General features: G+C 36.5%; 1 protein-coding gene across 2 annotated transcripts in view; it reads left to right on the plus strand.

The window, feature by feature from the left end:
- Positions 1-14,592, plus strand: part of LOC136026297 (nipped-B-like protein B) — a 173,710-nt gene extending 159,118 nt beyond the window's left edge. For both annotated transcript variants that reach the window (XM_065702710.1, XM_065702711.1), the window contains exons 30-31: positions 365-595; positions 14,007-14,592. In XM_065702710.1, the coding sequence (XP_065558782.1) occupies positions 365-595; positions 14,007-14,297 (522 nt within the window). In that variant the 3' untranslated portion in view covers positions 14,298-14,592. The remainder of the gene's footprint in view (positions 1-364; positions 596-14,006) is intronic.
- The last annotated feature ends 2,618 nt before the right edge of the window (positions 14,593-17,210 follow it).

Below are 17,210 nucleotides of genomic sequence, written 5' to 3' on the forward strand. Positions count from 1 at the left end.
TATGTGCAATCGAGTAGATATTAGGCCGTATATAATATAATATATAATAATATAATCTTAGTCTGTATAATCTATGTGTACATTATAAAATTGTCGGTCTAGCAAGGGTCTACTTGACTCTCCTGGTGGTCTGCTTGACGTCCTACCCCACTAACGAGACCACTTGGCTTGATATACCTAAAAAAAATGCTATCGATTATCTACACAAACAGCTCCCTCAATCCAGATCAGTAGATTTGGACTTGCTTTTTTTGGGGGGGGGACCTGGGGCTTGGATTTTTAAAAGCTGATTGGAAGAGGAGTATTTGAAAAGTTTTAATCGTATAATTATACTGTAATTTTTGAAAAATCAATTTCTTTGAAGTTCAAGCAACTTATGCTTCGAATAGACCCTGATGACATCGATGATGATGAAGATCCCTCTTTTGCTCAAACTCCAGTGAAAAAGGAACGCGGAATCCCTCCTTCTGTGACACCAATTACACCTATGAAAACGGATCCAGCCACACCATTGAAAGCAGAACCTGCCGAGCCGACTGATCAAAGCACAGCTGCCACGCCAGTGAAGGCAGGAGAAACACCAGTGAAAGCTAAAGTAAGTCGAACTTTTAAAGTATATTCAGTAACTGGGGGTTACATATTCCCTAACGTCTTGATTATGCGCAAGAGTTGTTTTATTATTGTCTTTTTACATTGTTTTTCGGTAAAATTGTTTTCTTTGGAAACTCATTTTTATGTCCTTCTTTTAGTTGTAGTCTATGTTTTCAGTGGATCCCCGATGCATATGAAGGGGATAAGAATTAAGAAAAATAAAAGATTTTGTAAAAACTACAAATTAATAGATTTTTCTCTAAAATGCCGTAAAAATGAGGATTACATGCCAGAAGGAGGCCCCCACCCCTACCCCCATGTGGAGTAAAATATTTGGATATTTATCATTTCCTGAACTGTACTTGTATTTTGGCTCTGTTCGCTCTTTGTCTCCCCTTCCCTTTGAAACACGTCTAATTACGCTCCTTCCAATATTCATGACATTAAAAAAAGGGGGGCGGAAATGCATTTTGGGGTGCTAAAGGGATCAGAATAAGAAATTGTTCAAAAACACTAGTTTTGATGTAGAAATTTTAGTATATGTATGCAAGGCGATACCTATTGGGGGGAGAGGGAGGGGTGTATCAGTTTTGAACCCCTCACCCGGAATTTTTATTCGACTCATGAAAAAAGTAACCAAAATTAACACAAACAAATTTTTGTTATGTTTTTAAAAGCTTTTTATGTGTTTGTTTTTTAACCCGTCAAGTGAATACTCCTTGATGAAAATCGATAATTAGAACCAAAGAATCTGGAGTCTCTAGGCCCGTCCCGATCCAAAACACTAAATTTCCTCGAATTTTTTGGCACTTTGTTTTCAAATTATAAAATAACTTTTTTAATGATTATTGCCTGATTTGAACTGCGCCTTTAAATTCTAAAAAATGTTACAATGACTTTCAGTAGTATTAGCAAATTTGTCATGGAAAATGTAAAGTTTTTTTATGGGTTCGTTTATAGAAAACAGTGAATGAAATATGTATTATATCCAATCATAATAATGAGGTTCGAAGAGTAGGGTGTGGGGTGTTCTGCCTGCTTCACCCCCATCAGAGGAATCTTGGGTGCGGTAGGAAGCTCACATTATTGTTGACGTGATTAATTTTTTTGAAGTGTATCCGCTATGAGCTTTATTCAATTACTCATATTAGTTTCTCTTTGTCTTTGGTTAGAATTATTAAATGACTATTTCTGCTTACTTAAGAGAGACCTGAAATCTCAAATCATAAGTTCAAACAAACTCATTGAGTTTCGGTTCAATTAATCTTTATCATTCTTTCCCGCAGTGAGACAGGAGTGTAATTGACAGAAGGCTCCCTACTTTGAAATGTTTTTAGGAATATTGCCCTTCATCTTGGGAATTGCTTTTGTATTTGCTGATTACGGCTTTTTCTTTATTTAGGAACTTCTCCTGTGGATTTATTTTTTCCTTTCATTTGTATAGAATAAATAGATTCTGTTTGGTCAACATAGAATAATGGGATTCTTTCATTTGTGGATTAATTTAACTTGTTCTGGAGTGTCAGTTGCAGCAGAAAAAAAAATTCTTGTCTTTTGTATTTCATTAGTTTGCAAAAATTAATACTTTTTACGAAATGTAATTTCAAAATCTAAATTGTTGTTAGCCTTTCAGCCTCATATCAATCTATTCTTTCATTAAATAAAAAAAAAGTTTTTTTTTTTAACTGAAAGTAAGGAGCGACATTAAAACTTAAAACGAACAGAAATTACTCTGTATATGAAGGGCTGTTCCCTCCTCAACGCCCCGCTCTTTACGCGAAAGTTTGACTCTTTCTTTCAACTCTACTTCTAAAACAGTAAAAAACCTTAGTTTAAAGAGCTGGGTGTTGAGGAAGGAACAGCCCCCTTTCATGTACTGAGTAATTTCTGTTCGTTTTAAGTTTTGATGTCGCTCCTTACTTTCAGTTAAAAAAAACTTGCTTTTTTTATTTAATTTCTGAACGTTTTTGAATTAATGCATGTTTTGATTTTGGCTCTCCGCACGTGAATAATTAAAACGAAATTTGCATATTATTTTATTTTTTTTTTTGGCTAAATGGCTTTCTCATAGTTTGACCGGACAATTTCGAGAAAAAAAAGGAGCGCGGGAGTAGGCCTAGTTACCCTCCAATTTCTTGGTTATTTAAAAAGGCAACTAGAACTTTTAATTTTTTACGAACGTTTTTATTAGTAAAAATATACGTAACTTACGAATTAACTTACGTAACGAACTTCAATATTCGTATGTTTTATTACTTATATGATGGGGTTCACCCCCTCGTCAATACTTTGCTATTTACACTAAACCTTAAATTTTGTCCCCATTCCTTAAGAATGACCCCTGAATCACGAAGGCCGTAGAATAAATAGTTGAAATTAATAAAATTACTTTAGCGTAAAGACCGAGGCATTAGGAGGAGGTTAACTTCTTATATGCGTAATAATTCTTCTTCGTTTTATGTTTTAATGCTGCTCCTTACTTTAAGTTGAAAAAACTTTCATATTTATTTTTTTCGTTGTTTTTTCAAAAAATGCTAAAAAATCCTGCGCCGCCTTCATGGAAACTTTCTTGCCCCATTACAAATTCTTCCACGGAAAGTTCCCCCGCATAACCACCTCCCTCAACCCCTCCCCTCAACCAAAAATTCTTCTGAAAGCGTCTGTACACTTCCCAATAACCATTACTATATTTAAACACTGGTAAAAGTTTGTAACTTGCAGCCCCTCCCTCGGGGACTATTGGCGAGTACGTCGTCCCCAAAGACATAGTTATTAGGTTTTTCAGCTATGCTGGATAAAATGACCATCTCAGAATTTTGACCCGGTGACTTTGGGAAATAAATGAGCTTGGTAGGGGGCCTAGGTGCCCTCCAATTTTTTGGTCACTTAAAAAGGGTACTAGAACTTTTAATTTCCGTTAGAATGAGCCCTCTCGCGACATTTCAGGACCTCTGGGTTGATACGATCACCCCTGGAAAAAAAATAAACAAACAAATAAACACGCATCCGTGATCTGTCTTGTGGCAAAAATACAAAATTCCTCATTTTTATAGATAGGAGCTTGAAACGTCAACTGTAAGGTTCTCTGATGCACTGAATCTGATGGTGTGATTTTCGTTAAGATTCTATGACTTTTAAGGGCTGTTCCCTCTATTTTCTAAAATAAGGCAAATTTTCTCAGGTTTCATAACTTTTGATGGGTAAATCTAAACTTGATGAAACTTGTATATTTAAAATCATATATTTTTAAATATATTTAAAATTCTTTTGATGTAACTATTGTTATAAAAATTCCATTTTTTAGAGTTTCGGTTACTATTGAGCCGGGTCGCTCCTCACTACAGTTCGTTACCACGAACTGTTTGATTAGGATTCTATAAAAGGTACCGTTGGCATGAAGATATGCGGGAGTTAATCCGTCAAAATATTTTGGATTTGATAACTCCTTCCACAAGTTTTCATATAAATCGCTTGTTTTTTGTTATGTTTTTATGGTACTTGATATTTACTAAGTGACATATAGCGATCGCAATTTCTGTCGGTCTGTCCCGGTTTTGCTAGTTTTGGCACTTCCTGATAAGCTAGGACGATGAAATCTGGCAGGCGTATCAGGATCAGACTAGATTAAATTAGAAAATAGTCGTTTCCCCGATTCGACAATCTGGGGGGGGGGGGGCGGTTACCTCGGAAAAATTAGAAAAAATGAGCTATTTTCAATTTACGAACGGGTGATCGAATCTTAATGAAATTTGATATTTAGAAGCATATCGTGTCCCAGAGCTCTTATTTTGAATCCCGGATCCGATGACATTTGGGGGAGTTGGAGAAAGAAACCGGAAATCTTGGAAAACGCTTTGAGTGGAGAGATCGTAATGATACTTGGTGGGAATAATAATCATAAGTCCTAGATAAGTGATTGAAATAACCAGACCAGATTGGCTCTCTTGGGAGGAGTTGGGGAGGGGTTAATTCGAAAAATTAGAAAGAATGAGGTATTTTTAACTTACGAACGGGTGATCAGCTCTTAATTTGATATCTAGAAAGATCTTGTCTTTCAGAACACTTATTTAAAATCCCGACCAGATCTGATGGCATCGGGGGGGGGGAAGTCTGGAAAACGTGGAAATTGAGGTATCTTTATCTTAAGAATGGGTGATCGGAAGTTAGTGAAACTTGATATATAAAAAGATCTTATGTCTAAGATGCTCCATTTTCAAATCGAGTCGGATCCGGGGACATAGGGGTATGGAGGGGGGTAACAGAAATCCTAGAAACCGAAAATCTTGGAAGACGCTTAGAGTGGAGAGATCGGGACGAAACTTGATGGGAAGAATAAGCACAAGTTGTAGATACGCTATTGACATAAATGGACCGGATCTGCTCTCTTTGGGGGATTTGGAGGGGGGTTCCAGTGCTTTGGTGAATTCGGTGCTTCTGGACGTACTAGGACGATGAAAATTGGTAAGCGTGTCAGGGACCTGTACAAACTGACTTGATAAAGTCGTTTACTCCGATTCGACCATCTGGGGGACTGAAAGGAGAGGAAGAACTAGAAAAAAGAGGTATTTTTAACGTAAGAATGGGTGATCGGATCGTAATGAATTTTGATATTTACAATGTCCTCGTGTCTCAGAGCTCTTATTTAAAATCATGACCGGTATTAAGCCTCTGATTTTCCTTTTAAATCAATCTATTGATTCTTAGAATTTTGTTAGAGCTCATACCATATGAGCTCTTGGCTCTTCCGACCTCGTCACAAGTGCCATATGAGCTCTTAGCTCTTGTTGAAATTGCACCCTTACAAAATATGATACCCCTTCTCTCGAAGTTCCTGACTAACGTCTGAGATTATCAATTCTTTGCTAAAACCGATCTTCATATCCTTCCCCCTTTTCCACTGCAAAAAGGCTGTGCGATTTTGGCCATCTAAACCAGTGGTTCCCAACCTTTTTCGGTCCGCGTACCCCTAGTCAAGGCCCTAAAAGTTTGCGTACCCCTTTCTTGAGAATCGTTGTTTTACTTTTTTCTTAACTAAAATCAGATTTTCAAAAACACGAGATTTATTGTCCAATATGACGGTGCTTAAATGTACGTACAAAATCAATGAGAAACTTGAAGCTGCTTTTATGCTAAAATATTATCAAATCTTGGCTCGATGTCACTAACGGCAATTATAAGGTCATTTTGTACACTCAGTCTGTTTCTGTGTTTGGTTTTGATCAATGACATTGCCGAAAATGACCCTTCACAAAAGTAAGTGGATCCGAATGGTAACAAAGCAGACATGGCGATTTCACTTAGTTCCTTGTATTCTCCTTTCACCTCCAGCCAAAACTGGGAAACAGTTACATTTTGGAATTTCAGTTCTAAGGCGCGATCACTGGCAAGTTCGATCAGATTCTCTGTAAGCTTGTCACTAAGACCGGAGCTTGAGGTCACGTCTTCAACAAATGGATTTTGGATCCAATCCTGCGTTCTATCTTGGTTCATAATCGATGGGAAATATGACACAAGTTCATCTCGCAACTTTGTCAGATGCTCCCGAATACAATCACAGATTGTGTTGAGGTTATCAATTTCACTATCGTCCGCAAACTTGTCAAGAGTCGGGAAGACACTAACGCTGTTTCTTTGAACCTTTTTAAGCCAGAACTCCAATTTCTTGATGAAAGCACACATCTTCGAATTCAGGGAGAGTTCGTCCGTCCGGAAACCTTGCATTGACAGATTCAAGTCATTCAGTTTGTCGAAAATATCCGCAAGATAGGCCAGCCTGCAGACCCAGTCCTGGTTTTCAAAAAGTGAACTGAATGCAGATTTTTGCTCCAGAAGAAACATATGAACTTCTTGTCGAAGCTCGAAAAGTCTGTTTGAAATCTTCCCACGAGACAACCAGCGAACTTCTGTGTGCAGAAGTAAATGTTGATGTTCTGAACCCATCTCTTGGCACAGCAACTTGAACATTCTTGAGTTCAGTGGTCGGGCTTTGATGAAGTTGATCACTTTTACAGCCTCGTTGAGGGTCTCGTGCAGATGTGCGTTCATCCTTTTCGATGCAAGAGCTTGCCTGCGAATGATGCAGTGCAACCACTTCACCTTTGGATTTTTCTTCCTCATCCAGGCCATGAGCCCATTATTCTTCCCTGTTAGGGCGGCAGCTCCATCACTGTAAACTGATAGACACCAGTCCCACAAGATGCCCCCTTCTGCGAAGAATTTGTCAATCACCTTGAATAGTTCTTCTCCTGTTGTTCTTGACTGTAGGTTTTGACAAAACAGAATATTTTCTCTTATGTCAGAACAATCTTGATATCGAACAAAGACGATCACCTGGGCTTCACCTGACACATCCGTGCTTTCGTCAAGCTGTAACGCAAACATCTTCGTCAACTTTATTTGCTCAATAACCTGCATGACAATATCGCTTGCAATGTCTTCTATCCTTCTTGAAATGGTATTGTTCGACACAGGTATAGACTGTAGGGCAGTAGCAGTTTTCGTGTCAAACATTATTTCACTGACTTTCACTAGTGCTGGTAATATCAGACATTCGGCGATGGTGTGCGGTTTTTTCTGTTTCGCAACTAAATATGAAACAGCATACGAAGCCCGGAGAGCCTTTGAAGAAACTGATGCCACTTTTGCAATTTCCAAACAGTTACTAGCGAATGCTTCTTGTTTACGCTTGAAAAACTCTATGGGCTTACCGACATGAGAAGGGTGCACAGTACTGAGATGCCGGTTCATATGCGCAGGTTTCATGGAACTGTTGGCCAAGACTTGACCACAAAGAACGCACTGTGCATTCACTGGATCAGACTTTGTCGCACTAAATCCGAGCCCTAGGTGTTCTGACAAATATCGACGCACTTTGACCGATGATTCGTCATATTTCTTCTTCTTAGGTGCAGGTTCAGAGTTTTGGGTACCATCATTCGGCTTCTTGTTATTCCTGATCAGGAATCTATCCATCTTTGTTTGCAACCACAATTCACGAACTTCGTGTTTCAACAGATGACAAGATACTGAACCCGCTGAGTTTAAATCGAGACCTTACGGCTATGGAGAAAAATTAGCGGGTTACTGAAAGCGAAAGTTTTGAAAATGAGTCTGAAATTACGTACAATGGGTTATGTTATCTGATTTTGAGGGAAATGTTAGAACTGAGTCAGAAACAAGTTTTAAAGATGTAGACTAAATTAATTTTGGGACCTTCGCGTACCCCCTGCGAGGGTTTCGCGTACCCCCTGGGGTACGCGTACCACCGGTTGGGAACCACTGATCTAAACCGTATCAAACCAAAGTTCTTTTACCTATAAAATGAAGTTTAGAGCTGTTACAATTTGAAGTTGCTGGTCTGAGCTGAAAACTATAATTGCAAATATTGTGGTAATTTTAATTCCAACCTGTCGTAACTTTGATAGTAAATATTGAGTTTGAGTAATGTTAAATGATAATGGTAAGTATTGTGGTAATTTTAGTTTTATTATGTGGCAACAAATTGTTAAATATTGTGTTTATAACAAGGTTGAATGATCGCCAAAATAATCGCCAAATTCGTTCGATAAGCGGGTCTTTTTCTTTATGATTGGCTATTTTCCTATCTGTGGCAAGATGGGTCTTTAAACTCTATTAAAACCTCTATTAATAAACCCTTTATATAAATACGGGGTCTTTCAGCCCTCTCTCCGTGTTTTGTTGAATTTTTATAATATAAAAATAAAAATGGTACCTGAAACAATCTGAATTCTCAGCTTTCTGTTCATCTGAAAGAGCGTTTCAGGGGAATTGGCGGGGGTGGGGTGTTACAAGGGTAGAACGAGGGTATGTGGACCTCAATCCACCAAAATATTATGAATTTTATGGTTTTTCATAATTTTTTTTTTATAATCATCATAACCACTTTTCTTTTGTTATTATCGCGAATTTGTGCCCATATGAAAAAGGAGTCAGGGAAGTCAGGCAAAATGCCTGACTAAAGTCTGATCAAACAGTTCGTGGCAACGAACTGTGTAAGAAGCGAGCCGGCTCAATAGTAACCGAAACTCTAAGGTGATTGACGTTACCGGACTGGATCCACTCTCTTTGGGGGAGTTAGGGGGTGGTGTTCACTGCTTTGGCGAGTTTGGTGCTTCTGGACGTGCTAGGACGATGAAAATTGGTAGGCGTGTCCGGGAGCTGCATAAATTGACTTAATAAAGTCGTGTCCCCCGATTCGACCATCTGGGGGTCTGAAGGGAGAGGAAAAATTAGAAAATTGAGGTATTTTTTTACTTACGAGTCGGTGATCGGATCTTAATGAATTTTGAGAAGGACCTCATAACTGAGAGCTCTTATTTTAAATCCAGACCGGCATTTAGTCTCTGATATATGAGCTCTTGGCTATTGGCTCTTCCGACCTCGTCACAAGTGCCATATGAGCTCTTGTTTTAACTGAAAATAAAGAGCGACATCAAAACTTAAAACGAACAGAAATTACTCCGTATATGAAAGGGGCTGTTCCCTCCTCAACACCCTTCTCTTTACGCTAAAGTCTTTACTGTCTTAAAAAGCTGAGTTGAGAGAAAGAATCAAACTTTAGCGTAAAGAGCGGGGCGTTGAGGAGGTAACAGCCCCTTTCATATACGGAGTAATATCTGTTCGTCTGAAGTTTTTATTTTATCCCTATAAAGTGAAGTTAAGAACAATTATAGTTTGAAGTCGCTGGGCTGAGTTGAAAGCAATAATGGTAACTATTTTGTTGGAACAAGGTTTAATGTTAACGGTAAATGTTGCGGTAATTTGTATTTCCCTGATATTCCTTTTCTAGAGTACAGCATAGACAGCAGTTTTTGGTAACTATCCCAGAAGTGTGAAAATTATACTCGCTGTTATCAATTACGCTCGCTGTTATTCTTGTTAAGGACTACAAATTATTTTTTCTGACGCCACCTTTTCTGCTCAATTTATTCCATGTTTGTTATTGGATCTCTCGTAATGGTCTTTCTTTTGAGTAACAAGACTGATTATCCTTTTAGTATCTTTATTTTTCGGTACGGTACAGGATAATTATATCGAACGCAAGATAGGGGAAAGGAGAGGTGACCATCTTTCTATACTTCCCTGTTATTAAGCCTCCTTTAATTCCATTTTTTTTATTATTGTAGTGTATTTTTACTGGCCGATCATGTTGATTCTGAAGCTTGTGTCAGAAATGGAAGCCAAGTACTTCTTTTTTACCCATTTACATGTTTTGAGCGAGTGAAAAGAATGTAAAAACCTGATTGGTTCTTTGGGGGAATTTTCAGTTAATAAAAGAGCAAAAACTTTTTGAGCCGCAGCATTTTTCACAAGTAAACCCTCAGTCTTTTGTGCTGAGAACGAGTAACAAAGTCTTATGTGTAATACTTTCAACAAAGACAACAAAGAGCTACCATTAGGTAGATATATATATATATATATATATATATATATATATATATATATATATATATATATATATATATATATATATATATATATATATAACGAAAAAGTGATTTCTCTCCGAGGCTCGAAGGAATCTCATTTTAGCTGAAGTTCGGATAATTCACAGGCGTTAAAGTTTGAATTCACAGTTCCAATCAATTTGTCATTTCGTATTGTATGACGCAGAAACTTCTTGTCAAGGAAACATCTCCTCTGTCACGGTGTCTTTTCCTACTAATGGATGCCCTATTTTTTGTTGAGCCTTTTGCAAACTTCATACTTTGATCTTCTATTGCTTTTTTTTTCTTTTTAAAATTGTATAAAAGGAACGCGTGGAGTTAGATTAAAATACTGAGGAAAGAAAAGTCATATTGAATACCGATTTTTGAATTAATGACGTAAAAATAAAAGGATTGGCTGTGCGCACAGCCAATTATGTCTTACAATGTAAAATAAAGTTTGGACTTAATGACTTAATGGACTTAATTTTTAATGAGAAAGATCTGCAAATACAGTTAAAGGAGTTTTAGCTTCTGGTGGAAGTTATATTGAAAAAAAGGGAACATGGGTAAAATATCAGCAAAAAAGGAGCTAAAATCAACTTGGCACCAAGTAGTTTTAATAAATTTTAGCTTTTCTTTAAAGCTGTAATATTTGACGAATTAGTTTTGCTATTTATTTTCCCAGGTAAATGTGGCAACACTGCTGAAAATGTAATTCGGCCTTAAAAACCTCACTATTTTCAAAGAACCAAAAGGACAATTCTGAAATTTGCGATTTTCAGGAATTTAATATTCCTAAAATGGTTCCAGAGGACTTGTCCTTTTTAATTTTAATGTCTTTGGTATTAAGCAAATTTTATCTGTTTAAAGTTTTAAAGGGAAATCTTAATAGGTCTGAAGGACCCTCCCCGATATATAAAAGATCCCGATGTTGCTTAAAATCCAGCTTTGATAATAGTAATTATGTTTTCATAACCTAAAACCAAATAAATAAAAAAAAAGTTTGATAATTTGAATTGGGATTGGCCAGAGATTCAAGTAAATGTAGTGTTTCACAGGGGGTTACTCTGAAGGTCTTATGCTTACGGTATTAAGTCCCGCCTGTCCCTCCTCCTCGAGAAACTGTGTGACTTAGTCCATTTTTCCGTAATTTATTGTATTTTTCATCTAATTCTTTTTTTATACTCTCCCTTAAAATAAATTCATGTTTAAATGGCTTTATCACCTTTAGCCTAACAAACTTCAATCTTCATCCTTGTACATGACACCCTCACCCCCACGAGATGGGTCTGAAGGACCATTGCCAATAAAAAAAAAAAAAAAAAAAAAAAAAAAAAAAAAAAAAAAAAAAAAAAACAACCCTGATGCTGCTTGAAATCCAGTTGAGATCCTAGGAATTTCAATCATCCAACCTAAAGTAACAAGTGCATATATATTGGGTCTGGTCGTTTTGTTTTTATTCCTTCCAAATTTGAAGTCTTTCCTCTCTTAATGCTGAAGACGCCTAGTTTTATGCAGGCGAAATATACGGGTGATTGTATCACTTTCTTTTTCCTCTTCCTGGCCCTAGACCCGTTGTTTTGTCTAGAATTATTTCTTGGTAGCGTGACTCTAGCATTCATTTTGAATATGTAAGAAGATTGTACGCGAAGTACCAAGGACAGTGAAAATGAAAACATTTGTTTTTATTTGTTAGGTGAAAACTTGCACAAACATATATGTCTTTAAAAAATAAGGAAAAATAGGGACTATAATTGGCAATGAAAACACCTCCATATGTGGTTGAAAAGTGTTTGGCAGTGAGCCTAGTGGCTACCAAAAGTGTATGAAAATAGGCTAAAAGCATATGGTGTCAAAAAGATTAAGAGGATGTAGCTTTCATTTGAAAGTTCAATTGTCTTTGGGAATGAACAAATTGTTAATGTTTGAATTTTTACGGGTGACAAGCTCTATAAAATGTAACTAATTAGATTTGCTCATTTGTTTTCACGGTTTCGTGTGGCAACACCGACGAAACTGTGACACTGCCCTATAAATTTCGTAATTTAGTAACAACAAAAGGATGAATCACTGGTCATTCAGGTATAAATATACCCGAAATGGATCCAGGAGTTTTTTTTGTGCTTGGCACTTTGAATGTAGTCATTTAAGACTTGAGAGTTCAGTGTCCTTTAATGCCATAACCAAAAGCTTGCATTTCATTGGTTTCGCTTATACGCCGTATTTATGTAAGACAATCATTTTTTTTGTCGTATGTATAGCAGAATGTCATGCCAATCGGTCCGTTTTAACATTTAACTGATTTGAATAGCCAAGCCCTGTAAGACCTGACTGAACCTTCCCTGTGAACTACTAAGCCAGTTTAGTACCAAGATTTTTACAAGTGAACTCTCTGGTCCTTTGTATTAGATACTTCTTATCAGGAAAAACTTATCATTTCCCTGACAATGCTTTTCCCAACTAATGGATGTCCTGTTTGTTATTGAACTTTGTGTAAACGTCATGTCTTGACTAGTTCGACTGATGGACCTTTTAGCGTTTGTTTCTCCTTTTTCTAGAGAAAATAAGGGGATGTTGATATTATAGAATTTGTTGTACTTAAGGTACATATGGATGTTGTTTATATCACAAACGACTGTCTTCAATTGGAGGCATTGAGTAGAGAACTATGTTGTCTCTATGTATTCGGCTTTTTTTTCTTCTGACGGCTTTTTAAAAAAGGGTAATTGTAGATACATATGAGTGGGGTCCTGCAATTGGAATTTGGAAGTTCTAGTGCCAGTTTTAAAAGTTAAAAGTAACTGAGAAAGTGTTCTTTTGTATAACGAAAAAAAAGTCTACCGGTGAAGTTTTGATTTGTTGCAAGGCATGCTTTATTATTTTTACTCTTTACTTGTTATTTTACTTTTTGAATTATGCTATATTTTTATATATTTTTTTTTAATTATTCTATTTTGTTATGTTTTATTTATTTATTATTGCCAAATGAGTTTAGCCCTACTAAGCTTGCAAGCAATAATAGTTTTAACTATTATTTACTATTATTGCCATCCGACTGGAAGGCACGCCGGACTTCCAACCCTATATCGTTCATGACGGGGGTTAAGTCCTGTTGTCAATCCTTTAGCTCAGGGCGAGAGCTAGTTGTGTGACTCTACAAGCTTAGCTGCCGTGAGTCCGGGGACCTCACCATAAAAAAAAATCCATTTAGCATAAGCAAAAATAAAATAAAATAATAACGAACACAAACTCTATTCTCGTACCCCACCTAAAAAAAAAAAAAAAAAAAAAAAAAAAAAAAACAAAAAAAAAACTAAATTCTCTGTTCGCAAGAATAAAAAAATTGGAGACAGTTTTAATAGAAAATTCATTCATTCTTTTATTGGTCTTGAACAATAATTCAATGCAACTAACATATAAGGCTCAGAAGCAAAGCTTGAGCGAGATTAATTTTTTTTTCTTGAGGGAAATGAGAAAGGAAGTAGGACACATGATGCATTAATAGAAAAAAAGTCGTTTGAATGAAAGTCGAAGACAAGGCCGTATCCAAGGGGAGGGGGAGGGTTACTGGTTCTGAACCCCTTCCCTCCTCGAATTTTTGTCTGACTCGTAAAAAAGGAAAAAGGAATGCATATAAACGAATTTTTGATGTTTTTTTTTTAGTTTCTCTCCCCCCCCCCCACTGCTAAACAAAAATCCTGGTTACGGCCTTGAATATTGTACTTTCTATGGCAGTATATCCTTGCTTGCACGTCGACTGTCTCCTCAAGACTAGAAATCCAAAACTAATCTTATTCTAAATCAAGCGCCTGTGTGATTTTTTCTGCTTCTTTTTTTATATGTATAATTTTTCCGTTGTTCACGATTTTAGGAAAAATAACAAATGAAAGGCCAAAAATCACTAGACAAAACGAGATTACTTGGCAGCCCTGGGCTAACCCATGTATACTTGAACTTTTATTGCAGGTATCTCTAAATGACAACTCATCCATAACAAAAATACCGAAGATTACAATATCACTCGGCTCAAAATCAACTCGTGTTGAAAGTGAGAAAGAGACAAGACGCGAGTCGGATCGAAGCCGAGAAAGAGATAGACATCATAAATCAAAGAGACATGATAGACATGATAAAAAAGAAAAAAGTGATTATTCAGAACGAAGTGAACGAAAACATAAGAAGAAGAAAAAGAAGAAGAAATATGTGAGTGATAGTGAAGGAAGTGATCGTGACAGTGACCCAGATTTTATGGGTTGAATTGCTTTAATGCCTATTCTCTGCTAGAAAAATATAATAGTTCACGGAAAGACTATATATTGACTTTTGTTTTTCGTTCTTTTTTTACTTTATTGAAATTGATTCTATATTTTTAAATGCAAAGCATTATTTTATATATGCTTTGTAGTGCTGTGTATAATTTGTATATATTTTCTTTCTTTTTTTTTTTTACCAATGTTGTTTCCTTGTTTGGTACTGCAGATTTTAATTGGTCAATACGGCCATATACAAGTCATTTATATGGAATTCGTAAATAAATTTCAAATTTGAACTATTCGATTAGTGTTCCATTGTTGTTTAGGGGCTCAGAATACTTCAGGTTAATTTAAGGTGTTACGTCGAAAATATGGCTCAGAATCTGCTTGGTAGGGTACTCCAGGACGCCAATACTGTGGGGGAGGGGGTTTACTAGGATCAGTAGCTTCTTTAGCATAAAGTTGCAAAATCCCAAAAAAGGGCTTTTATACTTTCGCTCATTTGAAGGCGTTTTTGTCAATATCTTCGTGAAAGAGGGGGTGGGGGCTTTGGAAGGTTCTTAGGAGTTGAAATCCCCTCCCTTTGTTTAGGTATAAACTTTAGTAGTATTCAATTATATTTAGGTGCTATTAGGTTTTAATGAGTAGATTAAGATTAATTATTTAATAAGTCGTGTGCAGTATGAAAAAAATAAGGAAAGATGAGAAGAGATGTAAGGAGTAATTCAGTGTTTTAAAAAAAGGGGATGTATTCACGGCCAGTACGTGGGTGTGTCACTGATAATGTGTTTTAATTGAGGTGTGAATGCGAAGCACTGAAGGATTTAAGAGGCATATTTGGGTGTGAGAAATGGCTGACTAGAATAGGATGAAAAATCGCTGAAAAGTATGACTGAGAATTGATGTTATTGTACGATAAGGTTATTAGTTTTTAAGGTTAATTTTAGGTCGTTTTATTTTAATTTTATGTAGTTTAGGTTTAATTTTAGGTAGTATTTAATTTTAGGTTAAAAAGTTGGTAGGTCTTCAGAATTATAAGTTTTTCTTATGGTTTTCTAAAGTTTTTTCTAAAATGGTTTTGCTTTCAGTTTTAAGAGTCTCCTTTTTGAGAACCTTCATCCAGTCATTTTATCGCGAAGTAGTGTAAGTATTAGTCGTGGCACTCGGATGAAAAGGTGGTCCAAATACTTTCATTTTTTTCAATGGCCTAAAATAATTTTGGTCTAGAGCTGTTGCCGCTCAAGAAGTATGAAGGATTTGTTTTGCCCCTTTCTTGGGTCTTTAGGAGGAGATGCTGAAGACTGCATGAGCTGTATAAGATGACATTTTTTGGAGTATCAAATTGCTGGCAAGTAGGATTTCGAAAGGTACCGCTTTTAATCACCTTTTGTCGGGGCATTGTCGACCTTATAGACTTTGGTGACCCCGCAGTCTTCTTGCTAAGCTCGGAAGTTTATTTGGTGGCATCCTAGTTTGTTCTTGAAGTCCGGCATTTCATCGGGAGCCCCCCCCCCCTAATTTTCTTCTTAACTCTTGAGCAGCAGTATACTTCCCACGGGAATTATTTAATCAATGTAACTAGCTCTCAGCATGAACGGTTACTATAGAAATGACTAAAGACCCGAGAGGTGTAAAGGTAATTGGAAGGTTTTATGAAGAAAAGTTAGCTATGTAACTTTTTATCTATAGATGAAACTAGGGGTTTGCTATAGACATTTTGACATGTTAAAACCCTGCTTTTTTTACTGTGCAATGACTGCTGGAAATATACACCATAATGTGTGTATATTACACCCCCGCCCCCATACCAGAGAAAGAGAAATTTCCATTGCCTTTTATGCAAAACAATGAATAATGCCACATCATTGCGTAAAGCAGGATTATGATCTCTGAGGATTCAAATTGAGACTTGCATTTTCCCTTTGACTAAGTTAATCTAAATGTAAAATAGTAAGTTTAATAAAAATAAGCCTCAATTAGTTCGTAATTATTCAAAATAGTTACGAAGTAAAAATTGATTTGAGTATTCTAAAGTGGGAAGACTTTTGCAAAAGGGAGGGCAGGGGTCCCCGGAAATGGCTAAAAACGGGGTTTCCGCAACCATCCGATACGTTGAATCTAGTGGTGTCATTTTCGTTTAGATTCTATGACTTTTAAGGGGTGTTTCCCCAATTTTGTAAAATAAGGCAAATTTTCTCAGGCTCGTAACTTTTGATGGGTAAGACTAAACTTGATGAGACTTATAGATTTAAAATCAGCATTAAAATGTGATTCTTTTAATGTAACTATTGATATCGAAATTTCGTTTTTTAGAGTTTTGGTTACTATTGAGCTGGGTCGCTCCTTACTACAGTTCGTTACCATGAACTGTTTGATATTGCTTTTTTTTTGTTTCTGAGCCTCAATCTGTTTATAGCACACATGGCCCACATGAGACAAACACATGTATTTATAAATTAAAATTTGTAACTACAGGGAAGCCGATTGCCCAGCTAAAAGGATACAGAAAAGTTCAAAATAACGCCATTCTTTAGAAATAATGAATAAAAACAAGACGTAAATATGAAGACGTAACACTTCAAAAAGTCACTGACTTTTTCACCTTAGTAAGACAGTGGAAAACAATCATTGCTGGAATCTCAACCACTTTTGCAGTAAGTTACCAAATTAAAAAAGAAAATCACTAGATATTACCAGATTCAAGAAAATCACCAGAAAAATCCCCAGAACTAGTGACAAATCACCAGCGGTGGCAGCCCTGGTGGTCACTTCATATACTGAAGGGTATGACTGCAGAACGACTGATTTGCAAGATCGCCGCCAGAAAACTCCCCAGGGGAGGGAATACTTTAGAAATTTTATTTTTAACAGGATTCAAATTTGAGTTGTTTTTTTTTCAGTTTTCCTCTTTTGATTC

The sequence above is a fragment of the Artemia franciscana genome, chromosome 4, assembly GCF_032884065.1.
Source record: "Artemia franciscana chromosome 4, ASM3288406v1, whole genome shotgun sequence".
Lineage (NCBI taxonomy): Eukaryota > Metazoa > Arthropoda > Branchiopoda > Anostraca > Artemiidae > Artemia > Artemia franciscana.